This window comes from Rhineura floridana, chromosome 6 (genome assembly GCF_030035675.1).
Source record: "Rhineura floridana isolate rRhiFlo1 chromosome 6, rRhiFlo1.hap2, whole genome shotgun sequence".
NCBI classification, from domain to species: Eukaryota; Metazoa; Chordata; class Lepidosauria; order Squamata; family Rhineuridae; genus Rhineura; species Rhineura floridana.
The window spans coordinates 83,888,365-83,916,215 of record NC_084485.1 but is presented as its reverse complement, the minus strand read 5'-3'; the positions used below and the strand labels follow the sequence as shown (position 1 = coordinate 83,916,215).

The following is a 27,851-nucleotide window of genomic DNA, read 5'->3' as shown; positions in this document are numbered from 1 at the left end:
GCACAAACATACTCCTCCAGAACAGCTACTTGCTTTTTCTTCTGTTAGCTAGAACTGGGGTGACTGATGAACCTAAACAAGGGTCTTTAGCCATTGTCTGAATGGCCACAGTACTTTAATCAGGTATTGCCACCATAACAGTGGGTCAGTACTGAGTACTGCCCTCGAAGACTACAAAAGTACTTATTTAAGGAAATGACGTTTTAAATACATGCAAGTGGTAAATGCAAGTTTTAGTGCATGCACCTAGCACAGCCCTCTTCAGCTTGGTGACCTCCAGATGTGTTGGACTACAACTCCCATCAGCCTAAATCAGCACTGCCAAAACATCTAAAGGGCACCAGGTTGGGGAAAGCTGGCCTAGCAGAAGAACCAGGGCAGAGTAAGAAAACTAGGAGTTTCTTTTCCTTGTAGACTGCCCATATTTTCCCTTCGGCACCTGGCAATGAATACTTCTGGTTTTTAACATTATGCTCTCAGCAGATTCTAAAGAAGACTGATTGTTGTGTATTATGCCCCTACCACTTTGGAAACATTTCTGGAGTATGAAAATAATCAAATGGGAGTAGGGACAATGGTTCGGGGAAAGAGCCCAGTGATAATATTAGTATAGGGCAGAGTGACTCAAATTCCCCTCATTCCCAGAATTACTTTTGGTTGATTATTACCAGGCATTTTCATCAGTCCAGAAAGGTTATAAAAGATTTTGCAGAGTGGTGGCAGCTGGTGGCCTCTCAGGCTATTTTTCATACAACCAACCTGACATTTGTTTTAATCCCATCTTCCTCCAAAGAACACAGGGTGCCCCCCACTCCCCCCATTTTAACTTCACAACAACCCCATTGGTAGGTTAGGCTGCGCCCAAAGTTTCTCAGTGACCGTCATGGATGAGGGGCATTCCTGGTCCTAAATGGGGGCTGCCTCATACACTCTGGAAGCAACCATCATCTCACTTGGGCATCCTGAAAGCCCTACTGCCTTAGTCCAAGGAACCTGAGAGTGGGAGAGGGATCCCTATTTATCACTCTCTAGCAATTATAAAAACAACATATGTGGCAATGTCAAAACTTTTATTGAGCAAAATCTGGGATGGAGAAGATCCTGAAAGGAAAAGACACATTACCAAGTGTGGTTTTTTATTGAAAGATGAACTTGTTCATATATTGTTGTCATCATTTAAGAGTTGCTGGTTGGATGGAGATGGAGAGGATAATCCCACAGAGGAACAGCTGGGAGCATCTTGGTCACTGCTACTGGTCAAGGGATGGACCACCTTCCATCTCTGCACAGAACAGGCATGGGATGGATCCTATAGCTGTGAGAAAAGCAGCCTGTGGAGGAGAGTAACAAGCAATAGGCAGCAGCTGGAGCGCATATTCCCTGAGCCAGTATGCACAATAGGTGTTTGTGAGGAAGTTGAGAGTGGTGCCACTTGAGTGCACAGTCTTCCCTATGTGTTAGCCTCTCTCCTTCCCCTCAAATTGGGGAAAGTAGGAAACTGCAGCGGCTGTGTGTATATTCATGCCTTCTCCCTTGGAGATAGTAGTGAAACTTCTGTGTTCTATTCCATGCATCCAGACAGTGATTGTGTAAGATAAAAGTACTCATAAGTGGTCAACAGTTACAATGACTGGAGTGGAGTGCCTCTCTTATTTATTGCATTTATACCCCATTTCTTTTTGAGCTTCTTGGAGAAGACATGGCATACATGGTTCTCCCCCTCCTAATTTAATCCCACAACAATCCTGTGAGGTAGGTTAGGCTGAGAGGCAGTGACTGGCCCCAGGTCATCCAGTGTGCTTCATGGCCAAATGGGGATTTGAACCCTGGTCTCCCAGGTCTGAGTCCAACACTCTAACCACTACACCATATTGGCTTTCAGATGTGGCGGAGACAGTGCTCCCTGTTGTTGGGAGGGTACAGTGTAACAGTAAATACAGTTCAGAGTGACAAGACACAGAATTCACATATAACAAAGGGGAACATGGAAGACATCTGCAGCAGCTATACATTACAGCATGTGTTTCACTGCCCACCTGTCAAAAAGTGGCCTAAGGGTGGCCCAAATCCAGTTCCCCACCTCTGTTATGGATTGTGCCCTATGATCTGGAATTTCCAAACTGCAGTTTTTTAAATGTGTTATATACCAAACCCAAACATCTTTGAACCTTAAAAAATAGAGGTTTACTATTTCATTTCCCCCCATCCTATATGGAGATGAAAATGAATTTTGAAACATCAGACTCTCCTGTGGGATGGGGATTCCAATTTTGGCTGTACTCTAGCACAGACATGCTCAAGAGACTTACATTGTTCAGAAAGCTTCCAGATGTGGGGCTGTAGAAGGAGCCTTGAAGAAACGAAGTATTCAACAATAACAGTGAAAGCTCGCTCAGGAGAAATATTGGAGATGGACTGCCCTTCCTGACTGCCACAAATTCATCATGCTTAGACAACTCCTGGCTATATGTTCTTTAGTCCTGATTTCTGCCCAGATAAACAAAAAGTGGAGATTCTCTAAGTTGCCAGTTCTGTAGTAAATGCACATCATACAATATTACAATGGAAAACATGTTTGCAAACGCTCATATTTCATTCATTTCCATAGGAATAGCAGAAACAGAACAAGGCTAAAAAAGTTCTTCTAGTTTTGATTGGGCCATAGCTTGACTCTTAGGTTATAAATTTTGTAAACTTTAAGTGATTAAAGCATACATAAGCATTCTGTATCCCCATATGGACAGTACCCAGGGATGACAGCTCAAAATCATTCAGTAGTGAGAAGTCCTCAACAAGGACTGGTTCAAACTGCTGTTAAATACAGAATGACTGTATTGAGAGTACTGGGACTGGCTCTATTAAAACTTGCAAAATGATTTTACATACAAGCGTCCTTCAGAATGTGAGGTTATCCCTAAAATTACTTCTGTTGACGTTTTAGCCTTAAAACAATGCATCTATAACTCCTCCAGGTAAGCATACAAAGGTGTGAAACGAGATAAAATGAATTAATCACACCCAGAATTAACACCCAGAAAAACCACCTGAAGACATAAAGAAATGTATATTAGTCTATATCTGTAGAAAGTTAAACAAACTACAGAGAGGAGGCACCCTGTATACTGTTTTTGAGCTTTCATAGGCTAGCTGATTACCTGTGGCCCCTGAAAGAAGTGAGGCACAGCCCAAGTCCTTTGGGAACCACTGTATGTACCCCAGAACCTATAATACCCTATGTGTATGACAGTAGTGGGTCTTTTTGCTCCTAATTAAAGTCCTTATTTTCCACTTTATTCATCTCCATTACATCCAACTTACACAAGCAACCTATAGGGAGCTACCTAATCATTAAGTCCACTTTGCAACATCACACATAGGAAACCCAGTGGGCCCCAAATTACTTTGCAGTTTTGCCTTTCAGACAGTTAAGCTGCAGGGCAGGTTCAGCCCATATATGTCATATTCATAGTCCATGTTCAACAGTCATCTCCCCACAGTAAGCTAGGTATCCTGGGAATGCTATAGCTGCGTGGCCTTATTCAGTCAGGTTTTCTGCAGACCAGGAAACAACCATCTCTCTGGGTACCTCTAGCAGATTGTCAGTATTTCATTGGAGGGATTCAAGTGCAAACTGGAGCTTTAGGCTTGTGGAGTTAAAGTGCTCTATTGCCCTATCTCAATAAATCCACTTTTAAAAAATTGACTTTTTGTGATTTGCAAGGTGGTGGGGAAATGCATTGATTGCATGCATGTCATCAATGACACGTGTAAACACCCCTCAAGCAAATTGGGATGACTTCCTTGTCAAAGACCCCTCCCCATAAGTACGAATAAACACATAATAAAAACTGGATATACTCTTGCCCCCACATAATTGTTGTGCAAACAAATCGCCATTCTGGACTGCCTTCCCCAGAGAGGCTCACCTGACGCTCACACGGTGGTCTTTTCAGCACCGGATAAAGACCTTTTCATTCCCTCAGGCCTTGTAGAAAAGTGTTTTTGTGCTTTTTATATCTTTTGCACTGCTGTTTCCTCTGTCAAAGGTTTGTATTTGTTTTATACTGTGCTGTTTTTCTGTTTTAGATTTGATGTGTATGCATTTCATACTTTTTCCATTGTATTTTGTTTTGCCTGACATTTTACTTTGCCAAATGTTGGACTATAGCTCCCATCAACCCTGGCAATCCTTAGCCGTGCTGCCTCGACCTGGTGGGAGTTGGGGTTCAACAACATCTGGGGAGGGCGCAGGTTCCTCATCCGTACACTCCGCAAATGAGAAATGGTCAAGATTTTACTCTTGGGACGTTATACTTAGAACTAATAGGCAACCAGCCACCCCGGAGCCTCTTCCTCGAGCAATGACCGTCCCATCCCCCAGTCCCTGAGAACGGGAATCTATCAGAACGAGCTTTGGAGAGACGCTACCAGGAAGTGTGAAGAGCGGTAGCTCTGAGCTCTGTTCCCTGCCCCTGTGTTGTGGAGATCGATAGCTCGGTGCTCTTGTACCGGCTTATTTTCCATGCAAGCAGAGGACGGATTGGTTGTTCGGCGCTCTTCCTTAGGATTGTTCATCGATTCGCTCCACGAGTAAACACGTTCCTGTAAGTCTATGCACGTTGTGGCGGCGCAGGCGTGGAAGCGACCGGGAAGGGAAGACATTGCGATTTGGTTCCTTGTCACTGTGAAAGAGGAGGAACCGGCAGCGTTTGGGTTACTCAGGTGACGAGGGGAGGGTGCACTAGAACGTGAAGCCACTTTACCCTGGACTGTTGATTGTTTCTTTGCTGTGACTCGGTCCAGCATAATAAAGGGGCTGAAGTTGCCAGGGGATCTCAAACCCCACCTTGCTTGCTTTTGGGGAAGGGTGTTGAAGTTTCTGGGCTCTGCCAACAGAGATTTTAATACCAGGGATCAGTTGTGGAACAGGTTTGGCCTACTTGCCTGACTTTCTAGTTCTCCCTTGTCCAAGGGATTAAGCAAGTAGAAACAAAGTAAAAATAAAATTCAGCATAAAGTAATAAATAAAAACTCTGAGCATGTGAAGAGTGTTTTCCCTCAACACTGAGTTACCACAGCCTACCCTGTCCCAGAATGTTGAGCTCTGAGTCCTCTAGTTTTATAAACTTGACTGTTATGTTTTAGCTTTTGAGTGTAGCAGTGAGAATGGCACCCTTTGGAAGCAACATAGCCTGGTTGGGAGTGAGCTAATTATCTTGTACTCAGTAAAGAAGAAGTTGGAAGAAGTTGGAGGTGGTTGTGCTTCAAGGCAGTGCAGAAACCTGTAGACAGTTTCAGGGGCAGTTTCTTCTGAGTGCCGCTAGCTCTTCGTCTGGAGTGAATGTAGACTGCCTGATTGCTGATTCTGTTTCTGGATTGTTCTCTAATTTGTCTTTCCAGATCTGTGCCATGGAGTTTCAAGCAGTGGTAATGGCAGTTGGTGGTGGATCCCGCATGATGGATCTGACCTCAAGTATCCCTAAAGCTCTCTTGCCTATTGGCAATAAACCCTTAATATGGTATCCACTCAATTTGCTGGAACAAGTTGGTTTTGAAGGTAGGCAACAAACATTGCAGAATGCCTATAATTATATGATGACTTGTAGTGTGGAAAAAATATACATAACATCAGAAAGAAGAGCAAGATGGCATTGTATTTATTGTTTGCAGCAGGTCTAGGAGTGAGCCATGAATAAGAAAAAATTATTGGCTCCATATATGGGGTATTTGGTTCCAAATCAATCCAGATTGTCACCCCTATCCTTTGTGGGGAGAGGATCACACAGCGTTTAGTTAAACTATGGAATTAACTACCACAAGATTTGGAAATGACTGCTAACTTAGCTTCAAAAGAGGATTAGATATATTCATAGATGGTAAAAACCATCAGTGGCTACTAGTCATGATCACTAGATCAGAGGCACTGTGCTTTTGAATAGTGGATGCTGGGGAACAAGAGTGGGAGATTTGCTCTCATATTCTACTTGTGGGTTTCTATGGAGGTGTCCGGTTGATCACTCTGGGGAGCTTATCCTATGATTTCCATAGTTTGGTAATTCCTATATTTAAGTGTAGGGCTATGTGCACTGGGGTTATCTAGAATGTTTTGTGGTACGGCCATGATGCAGAGGGATGCACACACCCGCATTCTTATTCATTTTCTTTTGGGGAATTTGGTGCTACAGCAGCAAAATGGTGCATATCAGCGGCATTTTATTTTTTAAAAAACACTGTGCCAAATTTCCAAAATGGTTTTTGAAGCTGAGGGAATTAAAGTTTGGGGGTTCCTTTGGGAGCTACTACTGTAAAGAAAACACAGAAAAATGGAATATATTCCAGCCACCATAATTAGATACTGTATAATGAATATATGCTTCCTTTTCTCTCCAGAAGTCATTTCATTCAGGAAGCTATGTGTAGCCTTTGGGGGCATTACTCTGGAGGAATTTATAAATTTTCTGTAAATGTTTTAGCCCACTGGCCCATTTTTCATCCAGAGAATACTGCTCTCACAATAACAAGCCTGGAACACCGGGTACTTCTGATATTAAATAAGTATATCACCTGACACCTGATTCTGGTCTCCTGAAAGATGGTAGCTGCAAAGTGGATACTGGGGAACAGATGTTCTGAGTTCTGTCTTCATACAAGTACCCTTGTCAGAAAGCTGACACTTGCCACAGGTCTGCAACAAGTTTTGCCACCACAAAATATGTGAAGTGGCCCTGAGAATTAATACTTGTCCAAGAAGTGGGCTTCGTAGCCCAAGGAGGGATTTGAACCTTGATTCCCCCATCCAACTCGAGCATTCTACATACTCGTTACAGTGTGAGGGACTCTTTGCTTGTAAAGTCATGTGTTTCAAACATTATACATTCATGTAAATATTGAGCTAGTTATTTAAGTTTGTGGAATGTTACGCTGAACAGAGGTGCTACTCTTTTCTTGTGTTCTTCTTGTGGTTTTGCTATCTCTCTTCTTATACGTTGAGTGTGAGCTCCTTTGGGTGTCTGTCAGGCTCTAGTATCACAAATACAAAAATGTAAAATATTTAACTGCAGGGAATGTTACGCATTTACATCTTGTACATGTAATTTTTAATCAGTAGAAAGTAAATTCTCTAGATTTCTCAAAATTCTCCATTTAAGGAGAGCTGTGGAGCTTTGAGGACTTTAATGGATTCATACTCAATTCAATACATAAGAACTGAGGTTTTCATAGTTGTGCTCATCTCATCTTTTCTTCTGCACTTTAGAGGTCATTGTGGTTACAACAAAAGAAGTTCAGAAAGTGCTAAACCTGGAGACGAAGCTGAAGCTGGATATTGTATGTATTACTGATGATGCAGATATGGGGACTGCAGACTCATTGCGGCATATTCATGAGAAAATAAAGGTATTACTCTATTTTTGTTGCTTTAGAGTATTCATTTTCACAGGGTTTTTAGTAAACATGAGCAATGCACAGGTGTAAAGGGAAGAATTAATAACACAATTAGTACAGATAAGTGTTCAGTAATGAGAAGATGAAGAAAAATATAAGCAATTGAAGGATCATAGTACTGAAAAAAGAATGAAGACGTTGGTACTGTTTCTAGATTTCTAGTGTCAGATAAATGGCTGTTCTTTAACCTAAAAATTACCCAGAGTTTATCTATACTTCCTACTGTTAGCTAATGGCCTGGTAGACATCATGCTAAACCATAGTTTCGTGTGTTAAGAAAAAGTTGCAGTGAGGCTCGCATGCTCTCTGGTGCAGCTGTGAGGAGGAGTTTGGGAGCTTTTGTTTATAGCATGGTTTTTGTGTTGCAAAATCTGATAAACTGTGGTTAACTATGCGTTTACCAACTTCATGCCATGGATTATGAAGCTGGCTTATTTAAAGAAATCATAGTTAACATTCTTCCTAACTCTAAACTGTAGTTTAATTGTTGTTATGGAACCAAAACCCTTCTAATCTGCTCCTCATAGTTGAGCCAGGCGTGGGCAGAGGAGAGAAAGAAGGGGAGAGCATGCTAGGCAGTGGCTTGCTACAGCTTGTTTTTGCCTCACTGAACTATAGTGTAACGTCTGGATGCAGTCACAATAATCTTTTTTTATCATTTTAACAATCTGCCAGACCTTGTGAAGGCATTCGTATGTTTCTAGTCTCTTTATTAATTTCTACATTAAATTATTGTTGAGGTTTTTGTTTTACTCAGTAGATTGGTTGTTAGTCCCAGTTAATCCTTGGGGACACAATCTTAAAATAATTCAACAGATGAACGAGTAGGTCATGTACGCCATCCTAAGCTCCTTGGATGAAGCATGGGATATAAATTCAATAAACAAATAAATGTGAGAGATTTCTTTAAAAAAAAAAACTTATTCCCAAATTTAATAATACATACAAGTTCACTTCAGATGCAAAAAAATTGCTCTAAGAGACTTATTCTTTTGAAGCACAGAAACAAAAAGGTTGGATTCTTACAGATTTTGTGCATTTCCTATGGTGTAAGGTACCAGTAAGACAGCTTTGTAAAAGGCCTTTTAGGTTACGTAAGACAAAAATCAGCCTGTATAAAACTTCATCACACTGTTTCTTGCCTACAGTCCTTTTCCTCTTGTAAGATATGATTACAAGGCACAATCTCTAAACACCCTTGCCATTTAATATTCAGTTATTTTCTCATATATTTTTATCTAATATGTGTAATCTTATACTGCTGATTTAAATGGTTGTCTTGCCTGTTATTGCGCCATTTCCTCATGTGAAAGATTGTGGTGTCTTTTTATACCCTTCTTTACTAAAGCTGACCAAAGGTTCAGAGTGCCCCCTTCCCAGTAATTAATATGGGACACAATCCACTGAAATATTCTTCTATGCAAGCTCCTTTTCAAATGAATAGGAACTGTGCAAGACCATTTGTCTAGCACTGGTTCAGTTCTCTCTTTCCCACACAGCTGATGGAAGTACCTCCCCAAACCTAGAACCTGAGGTAGCTGCCTTATGGCAGTCTTCCTCTCTTCTTTAGCCATACAGTAGACCTTCCTCATCTGACTGGCTTTCAGACAGGCATGCAGACGGGGGGGGGTGTCATATAGGCAAGCAGACAACTGTGAATTGAGATTTCTGGAATCCATCCCAAGTGCTGAGTAGCAAAGTGGCGAAAAGTGTAAAACAGTTTAGTTTGTTGCAGTGTCTCACCAACCAGCCCTTGGGCAGTCTAAAACACAGGTTCAAAATATTCCAATTAAAGGCAAAATGATGTGTTTTTAAAAATTCAAAATGTTTTAAAACAGCAAATAGAACCCTTCCCCAGGTCAGTTAAAACCCAAATGCAAATTGGCTGTCTTATTAATTCATAATAAACAATCCAGATGTATTTAAGTAACTCTTGTTCCAGAACTGACCAAGAAATGTTGTCATTTCTAAACATTAATCCCTTCTTTGATCTTAATAGGTATAATTTCTAAAAGAATTTCAGAATTGGGAATGCCATCTTACCTTTAGCATAGGGTTTTGCCATGTTCATAGAAAAATTCAGGATCTTTTTCTTTCATGTGCATTCAGCTATCTGATGTATCCTTAAACAAATAAGGAGAAAATACTTTAAAAGCACATGCATTTGGAGACACATGGGGCTGTTTTCAACTAATGTGTCCCACTGGTGCAGGGATTTCTGGTTGCACAGTGGAACCTTCCCCCTTCCCCTTGAAATCCTTGCAACCTCCCCAAATCTGCTCCAGAGGTTTGGGGGAACCCCTAGAACAGATTTAGGCAGGAGAGAAGGAGAACGTTCCATTGCACAAGTAGAAATCCTTGCACTGAGAGAACATTCACATAGTGCTACTTTGGATACAACCCATGACATTTTTTTGTTATCACAATTCAAGTCTGTTCATGAAAGTCAGGCTTTTGCCTCATCTATTTTTCCCTGAATTTAAAAGTACAAGTTTTTGTGTTTTGCTTTTCTGTTTGAGAGCAGATTTGTTGTGTTTAATTGGGAAATTGCGCACAGCCATTCTTAGGACATAGATTCTTATACTTTTTAGAAACCATGTTACTAAGGGGAATAATCCATGCTATTGCAGCTGTGGGCTACTAGAGTATAACAAATGTGTGTTAATGTACTAGGGTAGTATATAACAAATTCTGGTAGAGGCTACTGAAGCTGACACCAGATAGAAGGTAGCAGCAATGTTCTAATGCAGTGATTTTCTAGGGGTTTTGGTGATGTTGGAAGACCTGTCATTGTAGGAATTATTCTCGCATAGCTACGCACATGTCAGATTCCTTTAGATGGCAGCTGAAATTATTCATCTGGAGCCACCTGAATACGTTGTATGAATTGATTACTAAAGGTTCACTTCTGTCTCTTGGTCCTCTCTACAACTGTTCTTCAGAGGCTTAAGAGAGGAGGCATGGCTAAAGGGAAGAAGGAATTTTATTTATTTATTTATTTATTAGATTTATATCCTGCCCTTTTTCCCAGTAGGAGCCCAGGGAGGAATAGAGAGATGATTGAAAGCCCAGAAGTGCAGTGTAGCTTTTTTTGCTAATAAGATCATGATAGCAACCCCTCACATGTCGTCTGAATGTTTGTATCAAAGGTAAATTCTAACTGTGGATATATTTAAAGGAGCACATGAGCAAATGTATCTCCTGCAGGGAAGGGACAGGTGGATGATATCAGCAACAGATGGATATCAGCAACAGCTGGCTGAGTACCTGGGGGCCTGGTCCTGCAAGGTGTGACACCTGCAGAGCAGAAGTCCAACAGGTAGAGGGTGGTGGTGGTAGCCAAGCAGCAGCAGCAAGCAAGCAAGCAGGCAGGCAGCAGCAACAGCAAACGGTTTTCCCTCTTCCCTGGTGATGGTGGTCCCCTTCCTCCTGCAGGCACTTATCTCCGATAATTGGCCATGGTAGCTGGAGCTGATGGGAGTTGGACCCTTACAGCATTTGTAGGGACACATATTTCTCATCCCCACCTTAGTCCATGAAATGATCCACAAGTTCCACCTCATACTTTGGCTATAAGATTTTAATGTGCCTTGCATATCTGTTTACCATGTGATGAGGCAGAAACTTTTATTGACACAGCTGATGTGAATAGAACTGGTTTTATAAAACTGAAGTGTTAAGATTTCACTTCTCAGTATTGGTAATTTGTGGAATTCTCTTCCAGGGGAAAGATATCCCCTTGCCTTCATATGTTTTGGGCCATTGTGCCCAGCTCATTTCATGTCCCCATCTCCCCCCACCCCCAGACAGGAAGTAGTGTATAAACCTGGGTAAAGTCTTATCAGCCAGTTTTCTGAGGGTTTAAAAAGAAGTGTTACCAATAATCTCAGAAGACTGAGTCACATAGGAGAAACACATAGCATGCTTTCTTGCCATGCTCTTATTGCTCCTCTTGAGAACAGCAGCAATGTTAGCATGAGAAGGAAACTTGGCATGTGCTCATCCGACATGACCTCTGACTTTTTATCAAAAGGCATATGCAACAAAGTGAGATGTTAGAAGGGGCTCTTGCTGCCTATGATATGAAACTAGATCATATGGTACCATAGATGTGACCAGGAAGTATAGCTCCTTGATAAATATAGAATAATAGTCAATTCTATTTTCTTTGTCTTCTGTGACACTTTTCATTCTGTGACAGATCTCTTGAAACCCTCTTGCTGAGTCCTTGGATCACTTGGTGAGAGTTTGGAATATGAAGTTTCTATGTTGGAGTGTGTGTGTGTGTTCTCATATATGCTATTAACATTTTGTTTTTCCTAAGTATTTTTCATGCTGTTAAGTTCTCCTCCACCTTATGTCACTAGATATACTCTGGCCACCTATTAAAATGTAGTGTAACAGTGATGGAAGAATTTTACATTTTCCTTCCTTGATGAGTTTTTAGTTGTGGTGATGGTGAACCAGTTTTTGTGAGGTAACCTACCATTGTTGGTAAGACTTTGACTATGAAAGAATGTTCTGTTAGATGATCTACCTGGCTTCTCCTAATTTTCTTCAAAGATTATCTTTTTAAAAACCCTCAAGATTCTTCCACAGATGAAGAGAAATAATGTCTCAAAACAGCTAAACAAAGACTGAGAATTCAGATTTTGTTTGGTATGTACATCTTTTGGAGCCACATTGTGGAAAGTGATGTCACAGCAGTGGTCTGTATGCTGCTGAGGGTCACTGATCCGTGTAGTCTTGGATGGAGCAGCTTAGCGCTTCAGCTCCTCTGTTGAAAAACCTCCTTTCCAAACACATGATGTAAGAATGCTCACTGTAACGGCTGGGAGGAGGAATCTAAAGCTCTTGTACAGTTGACAAGAACTCGGTGATCATGGAAAGAAAAACTTCAAGCTCGTAGTAGAGATATTTTTGGACTGTTTTGGTGGATTTTTTAAAAAAGTACCATGAATTCCATATATGAAGAGACAAATGGGACCTTTTGTTCCCTCACTTAGGAGTGAATTTTGAAATAGATAAACAGAGCATTTAGTTTTCCTAAAGCATTTCACCAGACTCCTTTAGTGAGGCTGAAAGGACATTCTCTGTATTTTAAGGTTGCAGTGTGTCTCTAAACTACAAATAAAAACTGTTTTGCCTCACTTACCTCTTTTGATGATTCCATGGAGACTCTTGTGCTTTGCACATGATGTTAACACGTCGTACAGCCAAAAAAAAGAAAAATTCAAGGGCTTGGCAATAAAACACATAACAATAGCCCAATTTAGGCCCAATATTGATAGTGAAACACATGTGAAAATCATTGGGTCACAAAGCGAAATCTGCATGCATTTTGCAGGCAAGAGGCATGAACAGAAACCACTTTCCAAACATCACTTTGCTGATCTTGTTTAGGAATTCGTTCTCAAATATTCTGTTTTGTTTCACTGAGAAGTTTCTAAGCAGGGCTCTAATAAGCAAGAGAAGCTCAAACAGGGAGGACTGCTTAAGTTCAAGTGATATTATGTTAAACCAGTTTTCCGGCACAATAGAAAAAAAAAATTGTGGGCTGTGAACACCAAAATCCCCAACACACATGTGGTGGGGGTACACAGTTGGATTTATCTACTCTGATAGTATGCGCCTTGTGAAGATTTTGATAGGTGACATGTAGAGTTAGATTCATCCATGCAAGGAAGAGTGATAAATGCCAGTTCTGTTTGGAGAGAAGAAAAGAGAAGAAAGCTGAATGGTTGCATATCCTCTGAAGGGGTGGAACTTTAGAGTTATAAAGAGAGCACCAATGGGAGTCAATATTCCAACAATGTATGAGATGGTAGGTAGCGCAAGAAAAGGCTCAAGGAGTAAAGATGCAAAATGGAGGGCCTGGTCACCCTATTCTAGAGTCAAGCAGGTTATTTTTGGTTTTGTGGAGTAGCACTCCAGGGGAAAAAAAATTGGCAACAGTGATTTTGAATAAAAAGAGGTCCTGTGTGGAGCATACTGTATTGAGTCCAGTGAGGAGGATGTTGCAAAGTAATCAGTTTTCACTGTCCAGATACAGTGCTGATTCCAGACGTATGAGATGCTCAATAGGAGAATAAAGATCTAGCTGCAGCCTTGATGGAGGATCTGGGGAAAATGCTGAGTTGGTGAACAGTTCCTTGATCAAATTCATCTTAGATCATGTTAATGCTATAAGGAAACTTAGAGGAATTTGTATTTCATTTTGAATTATTAAGTTTGTGGGAAGGAAAGTTTAATTTGAATGCTTTGCCTATTTGCTGAAATTCTGAAGATCTTTCACAACTAGCTTGATACCATTTCCTTTCCTCCTAAGTACCAGGCATCCCTCTGTAAGCAGTGGAGCCTTTTATGTGTGTACATGCCTGTATATATTAGAGCTGTCAACCAGTAAAGATTTTATAGCAGATTTAGTTCATTAGATTTGTAAATTGTCAAAATATTTTTGAGAATATTGAAGGAAGATTTTTTCTTCAAAAGTGTGAAATATTAAAATGAGTGATAACTTACAATACCAATATTTCAGGGTTTTTTAAATCCATCTAGGAATTTGGAAAGTACAGAATTTCCTGTGACGGAGCCCTAATGACTTCAAAAGTAAACACATTCAAATACCATCAGTACTGTGGAATATCTAGATTTAAAATATGCATTTAATTTCATTTCAGCGGAGCATTATCTCCTCAGTTGCTTGTGGTTCTTGTTGCCCTGCATGCTCAAGAGTAAGTGAGAGAGGACTGTCTGGCTCTCTCCTTAATGACATTCTGCCACTGGATCCAGACTTTTCCTTTCCCAGCAAGCCTTTTGCCTGTCCAACGCTAGGCATCTTGGTGTTAATTTTTTATCTGCTTTTCCTTCCATTGTTTCCCTGTCTGTTTATATACTGATCATTTTTTTAAATTATAATTTGAACCACCATGGATGTTTTATTGAAATGGAAAGGTGGACAGTATTTTAATAAATACTGTTAAAACTCCCAGATTTGCATTTGGCTGGCAGGCAAAAGACTTGTTTCCTCATCAGGGCCTCCCCCTACCCTTTTTTTGTGATTCTGGCTACTTCACACTGCAAAAACCTGCCAGATTTTTAAACAGCCAGAATGACCAGGGAGAGAGGGTAATGCTCAGGTGTAGTTTAAAGATAGGGATTGAATGGGATGATTAAATTGACTGCAGTATAGTTACATTTGTAAAGTATAGTTACTGGGAGAAAGGGCGGGATATAAATCTAATAAATAAATAAATAAAATCTTTCTTGTTCTTACCTCAGCCTAAACCCCATTTCAGCTCTCTATAGACACTGTTATTGGCTGTGAAAGGCAGGCCTTTGCTGGCATGGACAGGCAGGTTTTCCCATTTTTAGTCTAGCCAATGTTAAGCTGGCTTGAATCCCAAATGCAAATGTATGGGGTGAAAGGGGTATGTATGAGGGAACATTGCAGGTGTTCCCCATATGTAGTATGTGCTGTTGTCTAAAGACCAGTTTGGCAGTGCAGATTTTACAGGGAAGAGAAAGAACTATCACATCAACAACCTGAGAACTGAGTTGTTGGGAAGTTTGTGCTTCAAAACAAAGATTTTAGAACAAGTCTTGGCTTTTTTCTTACTTATTCATTCATTCATACATATATATATATATACACATACATACATTTATATGCCACCCTTCATTGAAAATTCCAGGACTCTTTACAACAATTTATATCTAAAAAAATGCAATAAAGTCAGAAAAAAAATATAAAGTCCACAGTAGAAAAATACAAATACTAAAAGCTAGGTAATAACAGTAAAAAATGCTTGAGTAAATAAGTCTTCAGGAAGTACCTAAAACCAATCAGGTTTGGTGCTTGTTTGACATCTAGGGGGAGTTGATTCTAAGGCTGGGTGCCACCACAGAGAAGGTTGGCTGTTGCCTGATGGATTTGTGCAGACTACAGGACAGCCATGAGGGCCTCATCCAATGACACCAGTGAACGGGCAGGGCTGTAATTTTTCTTAGTTAATCCAGTCCAATTGGTTTGGGGCTTTATATGTCATAGGAACATAGGAAGTTGCCTTATACTGAGTCAGACCATTGGCCATCTAGCTCAGTATTGTCTACACCAACTGGCAGTTGCCCTCCAGGGTTTCAGGCAAGGGTTGTCTTCCAGCCCTATTTATTTATTTATTTATTTGTTTCATTTATATACCGCCCATAGCGAGTGGCTCTCTGGGCGGTGTACAAAAAGGTTAAAATACAAAATATCAACAATAAAATCAGACAACAAACAATAAACACAAGCAGCAACTAAAGAAAAAAATAAAAAATAAAAAATTTAAATTATAACATAAACGCTTAAAATGCCTGGGAGCATAGCCAGGTCTTAACCTGGCGCCGAAAAGATAGAAGCGTAGGCGCCAGGCGTACTTCTTCGGGGAGGCTGTTCCACAGTTCGGGGGCCACTACAGAAAAGGCCCTAGATCGAGTAACTGTCCTCCGGGCTTCTCGATGGGTTGGTACCCGGAGGAGGGCCTTAGATGCTGAGCGAAGTGACCGGGTAGGTTCAAAGCGGGAGAGGCGTTCCACAAGATATTGCGGTCCCACGCCGTGTAAGGCTTTATAGGTCAAAACCAGCACCTTGAATCTGGCTCGGAAACAAATAGGTAGCCAGTGCAAACGGGCCAGAACAGGTGTTATATGTGCTGACCGGCTGGTCCTCGTCAGCAGTCTGGCTGCTGCGTTTTGCACTAGCTGAAGCTTCCGAACTGTCTTCAAGGGCAGCCCTACGTAGAGCGCATTACAGTAATCCAGCCTAGAAGTTACCAGAGCATGAACAACTGAGGCGAGGTCATCCCTGTCCAGATAGGGGCGTAGCTGGGCTACCAACCGAAGGTGGTAGAACGCATTCCTTGCCACCGAGGCCACTTGCGCCTCAAGAGACAAGGAAGGATCGAAAAGAACTCCCAGACTACGAACCTGTTCCTTCAAGGGGAGTGTGACCCCATCTAGAACAGGGTGAACATCCACCATCTGGGCAGGGGAGGCACTCACCAACAGTATCTCAGTCTTGTCTGGATTGAGTCTCAGTTTATTAGCTCTCATCCAGTCCATTATCGCGGTCAGGCAATGATTCAGCACATCCACAGGCTCACCTGTAGAAGATGAAAAGGAGAAATAGAGCTGCGTGTCATCAGCGTACTGGTGGCAACGCACTCCAAAACTCCTGATGACGGCACCCAGAGGCTGCATGTAGATGTTAAAAAGCATGGGGGACAAAATCGACCCCTGAGGGACTCCACAATGGAGAGTCCAAGGTGTCGAGCAATGTTCCCCAAGTACTACCTTCTGGCGACGATCCGCCAAGTAGGAGCGGAACCACTGCCAAGCAGTGCCGCCAACTCCCAACTCCACGAGTCTCCCCAGAAGGATACCATGGTCGATGGTATCAAACGCCGCTGAGAGATCAAGGAGAATCAACAGAGTCACACTCCCTCTGTCCCTCTCCCGACAGAGGTCATCGTACAGGGCGACCAAGGCTTTTTCAGTGCCAAAACCAGGCCTAAAACCGGATTGAAACGGATCCAGATAATCGGTCTCATCCAAGAGCACCTGGAGCTGATTGACAACCACCCGCTCCAGAACCTTGCCCAAAAAGGGGATATTTGCCACCGGTCTATAATTGTTCAAGTTATCTGGGTCTAAGGAAGGTTTCTTCAAAAGAGGTCTCACTACTGCCTCCTTGAGGCTACTAGGGACTACTCCCTCACTCAAGGAGGCATTTATCACTTCCTTGGCCCAGCCGGTGGTACCAGTCCTGCTAGCCTTGACCAGCCAAGATGGACAAGGATCTAGAGCAGACGTGGTCGCCCGCACCATTCCAAGCACCTTGTCCACTTCCTCAAGCTGCACCAACTGAAACTCATCCAATAATGAAAGACAAGACCGTGTTCTGGACACTTCAATGGATCCATCTGTCGTAACATCAGAGTCTAGGTCCCTACGGATGCATGTGATTTTATTTTGGAAGTGCCCTGCAATGTCGTTACAGCGAGCTTCAGATGTTTCAATGTTATCTTGAGGACCAGAATGTAAGAGTCCTCGTACAACCCTAAAAAGCTCTGCTGGGCGGCAGAGAGATGTATTGATAGAGGCAGCGAAGTAGGACTTCTTCGCCGCCCTTACCGCTTTTATGTACGACTTAGTAGAGGCACTTACCAAAGCATAATTGCATCCGTCTGGAGTTCGTCTCCATCTGCACTCCAGCCTCCTTCTCTCTTGCTTCATCACTCTCAGCTCCGGGGTATACCACGGAGCTGTATGAGCTCTGCATCGAAGAGGGCGTGCGGGAGCGATCGTGTCGATAGCCCGGGCCATCTCTGTATTCCACAGTTCGACCAAGGCCTCGACAGGAGCGCCAGTACTATCAGCTGGAAAAACTCCCAGAACCCTCTGAAAACCCATAGGATCCATAAGCCTCCGGGAGCGGACCAACTTAATAGGTCTCCCACCCTTGCAGAGGGAAAGAGTCGTCGTAAGTCTAAAACTCAGCAGGCGGTGATCTGTCCATGACAATGGAGTAGATGAAAAATACCCCACCTCCAGATCACCATCTCCATGACCAGTGGCGAAGATCAAATCAAGAGTGTGACCCGACACATGCGTTGGGCCAGTAACAAATTGAGACAGCCCCATGGTTGCCATGGAGGCCATGAAGTCCTGAGCCGCTCCAGATAAGACAGTCTCGGCATGAACGTTGATATCCCCCAACACCACAAGTTTGGGGGACCTCAACAACACCTCCAAGACTATCTCTGTCAGCTCAGCTAGGGAAGCTGTTGGGCAGCAAGGTGGGCGGTACACCAACAAGATTCCCAGTCTGTCTCCTTGGCCCAGTACAAGGTGGAGGCACTCTAGACCAGTTGTCATCTGGACAGGATGCCTGGTGAGAGAGAAAATACTCCTATAGACCACAGCGACCCCGCCTCCCCGGCCCTCAGATCTGCCATAGTGCTGCACCGTATACCCAGGTGGGCAAAGCTGAGAGAGGGCAACTCCTCCCTGCTCTCCCACCCAGGTCTCGGTTATACACGCCAGGTCGGCACCCTCATCCACAATTAAATCATGGACAAGGGAGGTTTTATTATATACCGACCTGGCATTCAAAAGCAGCACCTGGAGATCTAAGGGCTGGCTGATAGAACAACCAGCAGTTCTGTGGTCTTGAGGAGAACCGGAACAAGGCACAGACACAACTTGTCTGGGGCGAGTTCCCCTTACCTGGCATGTTCTCCTCCTAACGCCATACCTCCCATTACCCGTCACTACGCTAATTGGGGCCCCCGGAAGCCCCCCCGTTAAATACAAAGCATGCTCTCCAAGGCACATTTTAAAAATATTTAAATACAAACAAACACATTCACACAACAACGCATAAAAATACACATAAATATACACAAACACGTCCACACAATCTCATTCATACACACAACAGACAAAACAAACAGACAATTAAAATGCACCCAAACATTCCCTACCTGGAGATGCCATTGGGGATTGAACCTGGGGCTTTCTACATGCAAAGCATATGCTCTACCATTGAGCTAAGCCCTTCCCCAAACATCATCTTGAACTTGACTCAGTAGTAATTGCCAGCCAGTCCAGTGCTTTAAGCAGTGATGGCATATGCTGACAGCTGACTTGGCACCTTCCAGATCAACCCCAAGGAAGCCCCACACAGAGCGCATGACAACACCTACAATTAGCTGGTGGGAGAGCAGTGTGATTATGGAAGAGACACCTTCGCTTCCAGAAGCAGAAAGGGCAAAGATACTGGCCACATCCTTAGAAAGAAGTCAGTGCATATAGGCTATGTCACATTTATATTTGATTTTGTGCTGCATTTATTCAATTTTTTTCTTATTCTGTTTAATCCCTCCCCCCCACAAACTTAAAAAACAACCCTTCTACTTTATTCAGTGTGATTGGCATGAAGCAAAGTATTGTGTAGTTCATGGGTGGGGAATTAAAGTGAGCCAGTCAACTTCATGATCTGTCTGTACAGAGGCAGGAGTCTTTTTAAGATATCCAGAAGGGCCCTGGGAAAAGCCCAGTTGGTGAAGACCTGAGACAAGTTGACTTGCATTTCAGGGTGCCTGAGCTCAAAGAGTGACATGCAGAACAGTGTAATTCTACGTGATGTTCACCTTGTTTATACAAGACAGAGGACATTTGGTGTGTCTGCGTCTAAGTTATGGAACGCCTTGACTATTGCAATTAAGCAAGCAACATTGGTACTTTGTTTCAGATGTGTGCTTAAGAGTCAGTCTTCTGTTTTGCACAGGCCTTTTCTGCTCAACCATTGGTTATTGTGTATCGCTGCCGGATGTTGGCTAAATATTTCTGTACTATTTTATGGACTGTACTGTATTATTATCATTACATTTAATTTATATCCCACCTAAACTTGAGGGAGCTCAAGCCTAAATATTTTGCTATTTAAAGTCTTCAAATAAAATAAACAAATACCCAAAAGGAAATTAGCATCTGTTTATCTAACCTGGACCTAGTGTAGTTGAAATGTAGGTGACACAAACATTTTCCTGTAGGCCAGGTTGGATTGATTTAAGTCACTGGTTAAAACATGGTAAAAGCAGTCCAACAGTGGGTTCTTCCATGCTTAAAATCAAGGCAGAAGCTGGATAGCCATCTGTTGGGGATCTCTGCTGTTTTTAAAAGATATTTTTATTATTGCATTTGTATCCCACCTTTTATATCTCCAAGGAACTCAACGTGATATACATGGTTCTCCTCCTCTCCATTTTATTCTCACAACAACCCTGTGAGGAAGGTTAGGCTGAGAGACAAGGACTGGCCCAAAGTCATCCAGTGAGCTTTATGGCTCAGTGGAAATTTGAATCCTGGTCTCCCAGATCCTAGTAGCACTCTAACAACTGCACCACGCTAGTTTTCCTTCATCCCCAACAGATGGGGATTGGACTAGATGGGCTACAAGGCCCACTCCTACACTTATTATTCTGTGAAATTATAATTTCCATCACAAAGAAAAAGTATGTTAAATCATTTCATACTTTCTAATTCGTATGTTGTCTGAATATGTATCCTAATTGTTTGCCAAAGCAAAAAGCATATCTGCTTGTAACTACATAGATCCTTCATACCACCCAGGAGCATAATTCAAAACACCCTCATGAAGAGCTAGGCCTATCTAGAACAGCACCCTGTTTCTCACAGTGGCTAGGCAGATGCTTATTAGAAGTCCGCAAGCAGGATGTGAGTGCAGTAGCACTCTCCTGCTTGTGTTCCCAAGCAACTCTTATTCAGAGGCATACTGCCTCTTCTGTTACAGGTAATAGCCACTGTGAGTCTTTGATAACCACCTCCTCCATAAATTTGTCTAAACGCCTTTTAGAGCCATCTGAGCTGGTGGCCATCACCACATCTTGAGGTTGCAAATCCTAGAGTTTAACTAGGCAACGTTTGAAAACAATTTCCCACCATTCAGCTTCATTGGATGACCTCAACTTCTACAGATATCAATGGCAGGGGGAGAGAAACTTCTCTCCATCTACTTTCTCCACACCATGTATAATCTTATACATCTCTCTTTTTCTAAACTAAAAATCCCCAAACATAGGGGAATTGCTCCATCCCCCCGATCATTTTGCTTGATCTTTCCTACTTAGGGGAGTACTTCCTTTAGGGGAGTAACCATGACCTTAGTTAGCTTTTTAACATGCAAGTATGAATTAGATAAGGGATAGCCAATATGGTGCTCTCTAGATGTTATGGACTACAGATCCCATTATCCCTGGCCATTGACTATCCTGTTTGGGGCTGATAGGAATTGTCTTCCACAACATCTGAAGGGCTACTCCTGGGTTTGATGGTTTTAGAAACTGATGAAGATTATGATGAGTAATCACAGAAATCTGTAGTCATCTTTGTGCTTCCTTCATTATGGGAGCTGTTAAATGGCTGTCTGAGTCCCTTTCAATAGAACATATATTGAAGGGGTGGGGAACATTTTGGGTCTGGGAGCCAGATCTTTACTGAGGCCTCCCCATGGTTCAACTTTGGCAGGTGGGTGGGAGAACCCACTTGTCAATCACATGGCATCATTATGATGTCACATGACTGACAGGTGGGTTGCCCTGCCCACCTGTCAACATCCCTTGCATGGGGTTTCCAAGCACCCAACAGCCAGTGTACTTGGAAACAACAGCACAAGGGGCATTTCTAGCCCTATGCTCGGCACATTGGGAAGCACCAAGCAGAAGGCTGGCAAAGTATGTCTTTTTCCCCTCCCCATCAGCTGGTGGAAAGGGGAAAAAGAAGCCTGCCTTTTGCAAGCATCAGCTGCATGCAGGAGAATGCTTGCAGCTGTTGGTTGCAAAAGGCAGTTTTCTTTCTTCCCCTCCCAATAACTTGACTATACTATATTCCATGTAATGGAAGAGATTTTTAAGTGGCCACACTTCATGTCTTCGGTTCTTTGTTCTTCCCTTGATTTATGATTTCATTGTGTTTCAATCACATGCCATCTCTTCTGTGTTGAAAAGCAACAAAATGCTATTCTATAATAACTACTCACAAGTAAGTCCCATTGAGTTCAATGAGACTTACTTCCAAGCAAGTGTGTATAGGATTGCAGGCTAAGACTTGAATTTTCTGTCGCTAGAGCCTTAGTTTTAATGTACAAGTTTCAAATAAAGGATGCTTGTATGTGGAATGGAAATGGAAGGCCCTATATTGTCGGTGGGACTGTTTATCTCTTCCTCAAACTGTTATGAAACTACAGTTGTTCTGCATGATTTTTATCTCAGCTTGTATTGACTGAACCTGATGTTTGAACTTAATAAGCAAAGCAAAGCAAAGCAAAGCAAAGCAAAGCAAAGCAAAGCAAAGCAAAGCAAAGCAAAGCAAAGCAAAGCAGTGCAGTGTTGGTTCTTACAATTTTTTTAAAATAACTGGGGGTTGATCTAACTGCTGTGGAATATTTTTAATTAAGATTTGCTCTATTGGGATTTTCACTTTTGCATAATTCATTAAATCAAGCTGTAGGGTCACAATATCCAGCTCTTTTTACCAAGCGGACATGTGCTCTGTATGTGATTGTCTTCTTATGATCAGTGGCTCATCATGAAGATTTTTATAGTGTAACGTTTAAAAAATACAGACTGTACCATTTATTTTCTTTCTACTGCACCAACTAGAAAGTAAAGGAAAATACACCCTTCTACTAGGGTGCTCGCCTGGTTTATTTTTTCATTCAGCCATTGGTTTATTCTTTCAGGGGTTCCACACTGGAAAAAGGGTATCCATCAGACAGTAAGGGCTTTATTTATGAGGGTGTTGGTGTTTCAAAGGGGAGGCTATTGAATCCCAAAAGAGCCTTTCATGGTGTATGCTCAGCGTGCATCTGAGGCCACTGCTCTGCTCATCAGGAGCAGAGGCAGCAGTGTGGGCTTTACTTAGCAACCGTGTGTTTCACTGGTCCCTGTGCTCTCTGACGTTTATTTACATATTGAGAGAGTAAATGGGTAGAACAGATGGCAACCAGACATTTGGTGGTTCTGTTCCCTTGTGCTCCTCGGGGGTCTTGTATTCAGCCTTTGCCAAAGTTCATCCTAAAACGAGAAACCTGTTCACAATTATGAAAGCCTTGTTGGCAGTTTACTAGGGTGACAGATTAAAGTACATACTTAAATAATTACAAGATTGAGTTAACAAGTCCAGATAATTGTTTCTAAAGGCATATCCATGGACCTGACATGATTTTCTTCATTGTGGTGGACTCTTTTCGATTTTGAAATGAAGACGTTTCCTGTTGGAAAAAGAACAATCTAGTCTTTAAGAACAACTACACCATAATATTTTTGCTGAAGCATTTTCAACACATTTTTGTGCAGTCACAATGAACTTGGCAGATCCATCTTTCACAGTTTTTAGCACTTCCACATGTTTTTCACCCTGTTCAAATGATCATTTACAACTGTCAATTTTATTTCTGCTGCACACAAAATCATTGCTTTGCTGAAGTAGGGTTGCTCTGGAGTGGACAAGTGGCATTTTATCTGTTGTCATTTTTATTTGAAGGGGGGAAAACATGGAAGAATATTACCTTTGAAAACAGGATTAGGGCAGGGACACGGGTACTTTGATAATGATAGCATTTGCAGTTTTATTGGTTAACTGACACATTTTCACTGGAATTGTACAAGTCAATTACTGCTGGATGTGTTATTTCCTCAGTACAGTTTATAGTTTACAAGTGGTAGTCCAGTGTTAAAGTTACTCCTTGAAGACCCAGTAAAAGCTCAGTCCTGTTTTTCCTGGGCTCCTTAAAAGAGATGTGTGAGTTGTTCTATCTTCTTGGGCAGAAATAGTTGAGGGAGAACGTTTGTATCAAGAGCAGCATTTCACGTATTGCCTTATTCAGTGTGAGTGAACAATAGCCACTTTGCCTGGAGACAATGTTATTCTATGCATATTGACTCAGAAAAAGCCACATTGAGTTCATTGAGACTTATTCCCAGGAAAGTGTGTACAGGATTGCAGCTTTACACTTACGTGGAAGTAAGACCCATTGAGTTCAGTGAATAACTTCCGAATAGACATACATAGGGTAAGAAGAGTTTAAGTCTTCCAGTGAATTAATGAATTAATGAAAATTACACTGGCATGGGGAAGAGTTGGTGATTAAAGAAAAAGTACCTGTTTAGAAAATAGGGCTTTCAAGATGAATGTTACGTTTATGTAAAATGTTTTGCTTTTATCTGGGGATAAAATATGATCTTGAAATCTGGGGGTTGGGAGAGAAGCAAATAAAAAATAAAATGTCTTCTCTAATGACATAGGACAGTGGTTCTCAAACTTTGTTCCTCATCAACCACTTAAAAAATGCTGAGAGTCTTGGTGATTTTTTCTGCCGATTGTTCCAATTGTAATGCACTGTGCTAACTGCTGTATGATTTTAAATGTATTTTAATGCTTCTTTTATTTCTTAGATATTATAGTTTATTGTATTACAATTTCAGTTCTATGGAATTGGTTTCCATAGAATTCAAATGGTAGCACAATAAAATACAATAAAAGAAGCAATGAAATACAATTACAAATCAATATACAAATCAGTGGGCTCCTACTGGGAGAAAGGGTGGGATATAAATCTAATAAATAAATAAATAAATAAAAATAATAAACATAAATATTTAATGCAATGGATGTGCCTTCTCTCATCTTCAACCACAAATCCACAGACATGCCACATACCACCTGCATGAAGCTCACAGTGTACTAGTGGTCTGTGGACCACAGTTTGTGAACCCCTGACAGAGCAAGGAAGCGTGGGAATGTAGGACGCTGCCTTATAGTGAATCAGAGCCTTAGTCCATCTCGCTCAGCATTTACACTGACTGGCAGTGGCTCTCCAAGGTTTCAATCTTTCCGCTTTCCTCCCTGGGGATGCCAAGGATTGAACCAGGGACCTCATGCAGATGTTCTGTCACTGAGCCACAGCTCTTCTTCTTTGGTGAAATTAAGCTGCAGTAGGATTAAAAGGTTGAGACTTATGTTTTCATATGGCTGACCTGCTGCAGTTATTGCTGTGCGATATGATGGTGGCTGAAGGAATGGCAGAGCTTTAATAATGGGACTGTATGAACTTGTATACAATAGACTTATTCTTTAACCTAATAAAAGGTGGAAAGCAGTTTTTTTGGCCCATTCTGGATAGTGCATTAACAACAGAAATACACTAAACAAAAAGAATTATTTACGCTTTCTACGTGATATCACAGGCAAAATGTTGTACTGGAACGACACGTTGGTAACTTTGGTAGCTTGATATAGATTCTGGAAGAGAACAATATTTGTTAAGAAGTCCTTTCACAATGGCTTCTTCTTAACAGTTCACATTTCAGACGTGTGTATATGTGTGTGATATTTTTTTCTCTTCTCTGTTTTGACAGACAGATGTGTTGGTTTTGAGTTGTGATCTGATTACAGATGTTGCTCTTCATGAAGTAGTGGACTTATTCCGAGCCCATGATGCCACACTCTCCATGTTGATGAAAAAAGCTTATGAACCCACAGAGCTTATACCAGGACAAAAAGGGAAGAAAAAGCTAGGTAAATCGGATGCTCTTGATTCCAGAATTCTGACTGCTGACATTTTCAAAGGGATTGGTTGCTGTTGCAGAAAATGACAGTTTTCATAAACTTTGGGCAGGGTCTGTCAATTGGGATGGTTCTTATTTGTCTGGTTTGCCATATTTGTGTCTGCCAGTGCCTCTTTAGTCTTAGTGTTGTTGCCATATTGCTCTGGTAACATTCCAGTACCCATAGATACAGAAAAACATGTTGGTTTGTTTTGACATTTATCAATCACTTATTAATGTCATGAGCCTGGTCAGACTCCCTATCTTTGGGGAATGAGGCTGGGGATTCCGAGTGGGAAAGAGAATTGCTCTCAGAGCCAGCCTCAGATATCGCTTCTAACCTGGCAACACTGACGCTAGAGGAGCTTGCTCCAGTACATTTCTGGTTGGAGGAGGCTGTGTTGCCTTTCTCTGACTCCATGGGCGCTAGCTCTTAGGTCTTGTGGAACTACAGTCTCCCCTGCTCCTTTGGAGCCATGACTATGAAAGCAGGCTGAGCCCCTTTTAAATAAAAAGGCAGAGCTTGCTAGTTAGAGCTGCAACTTAAAGCTCTGTTTGAGGTTGACTGGTGCTGAAACAACTTTTGGGCTCTGTTTAGGGTGCCACTGTATCCCAAAATCCTTGCCTTACCAGAAGCTAGACTTTGCTCTGCTTCTCTTTTTGCTCAAAACTGAACTTTTCCCTTGGGTCAGAAGCCCTGTACTATTGAGGCTGTTGCTTGGAACAGAATGTCCTCTAGGTGTTTCACACAAAATCAACAAAGCACTGAAATTCAGGAGCTGTTTGCCAAATAGGATGGAACTGTCACTTACCAGGAGCAGAAGGGGTGAGATGGCCAGATTGGGGTTGCATGGGTGCACCAGAGAAGCCTATCTGCTGCTCCCACCAATATGCCCATGCATCTTTGACCTTGCTGCTGCCTCAGCCCTCCCCCTCCTGGTAAGTGACAGAGACACTGCTGCCGAGAGGTGAGCCACTCCTGCTAAATTCAATACAATATCCATATAAAAACCAGCACAAGCTAAAAACAAGTTATAAAACCCAGCTAAAAATAAGTTGTTCCAAGGCCAAAAACATTGTTTTAAAAGGGTATGATAATAAGTTCTTCCCCTGGTGCCAAAAAGATCTTAAAGTGGGCACCAGTCGGGGCTCAGTGGGGTGGCTTTCCATAACTGGGTGTCACCATCTGGAGAGGGGCCTCCAAAGATCCTCCTTGGGATCCAGGCAGATAAAGGTAAATCCTACAGTCAGCAATGTTCAATTCTTATACTAGCACTCTTCATGCATTGCTTGCATGTAGGAGGGTCAGTTTTCAATCTGGAGACGGGCTGTGCTTCACCACCATGTTGCTGTGCTAGCATTGGTCTCTGATGATTGGTGTTGACTGCAGTTGTCTGTAAGGGAGCCCCTTAATGTGAGCAGCACACCCAGTCATGTGGGCTGCCTGGTCGCATGGAGCCCCTTTGCAAGGCTGCTTAACTGTACACATCTCCTTCATATGAACAACTGCTCGTGAAAAAAGGGGTTCCCTACAGACAACTGTGATCAACTCACAGTCATTAGAGAGTGAAACTAGCACAGTGACACAGCAAAAGGTGGGGCAACAAACATGGCTTCACTCTGGCTTAAGACTCTGAGTGCTCTACATGGGAGTAACGTGTGAATAGGGTTAGCCTTGTACAATATTCTGGCACCAGAATCTGAGGATTCTTCTCCTTTAAGAATATAACAGCCTTCTGGATCAGGCCAGTGGCCCATCTAGTCCAGCATCCTGTTCTCACAGTGGCCAACCAGACGACTGTAGGCAACCCGCAAGCAGGACCTGTGCTCAAAATCACTGTCCCCTCCTGCAGTTTCCAGCAACTGGTATTAAAAAGCATACTGCTTCCGACTGTGGAGATAAAGTATATCCATCGTGGCTAATAGCCTTGCATAGCCTTATCCTCCATGAATTTGTCTAATCCTCTTTTAAATCTATCCGTTAATGGCCATCACTGCCTCCTCTGGGAGCAAATTCCATAGCTTAACTATGGGCTGCATAAAGAAGTGCTTTCTTGTATCTGCCGCCCTGGGCTCCTGCTGGGAGGAAGGGTGGGATATAAATCAAATAATTAATAAATAAAATAAAATAAATCTGTCCTGAATATACCAGCATTCAGCTTTGTTGCTGAAGTATAAATTTTTTGAATTTGAATTGACCTGATGACAAAATCAGGAGAAATAAACACCTGGTGTAAA

At 42.1% G+C, this 27,851-nt stretch overlaps 1 protein-coding gene and 1 long non-coding RNA gene across 7 annotated transcripts in view; one reads left to right on the top strand and one right to left on the bottom strand.

Moving 5' to 3' along the window:
* EIF2B3 (eukaryotic translation initiation factor 2B subunit gamma) overlaps window positions 1-27,851 on the top strand; it is a 147,291-nt gene that overhangs the window by 2,853 nt on the left and 116,587 nt on the right. For 3 of the 6 annotated variants that reach the window (XR_009763524.1, XM_061632816.1, XM_061632821.1), the window contains exons 1-4: window positions 4,613-4,722; window positions 5,401-5,557; window positions 7,256-7,395; window positions 25,425-25,584. Coding sequence is in view for 5 of the 6 variants with exons in the window: in XM_061632816.1 (XP_061488800.1) it covers window positions 5,410-5,557; window positions 7,256-7,395; window positions 25,425-25,584 (448 nt within the window). In the remaining variant the exon portion in view is untranslated. The other 3 variants (XM_061632818.1, XM_061632819.1, XM_061632820.1) reach the window with 3 other exon arrangements.
* LOC133387629 (uncharacterized) lies at window positions 1,078-4,460 on the bottom strand. The gene is made up of 3 exons (XR_009763525.1): window positions 3,927-4,460; window positions 2,310-2,487; window positions 1,078-1,331 (listed from the first exon to the last, which is right to left on the bottom strand). It is a non-coding gene; the product is annotated as an uncharacterized LOC133387629 (long non-coding RNA).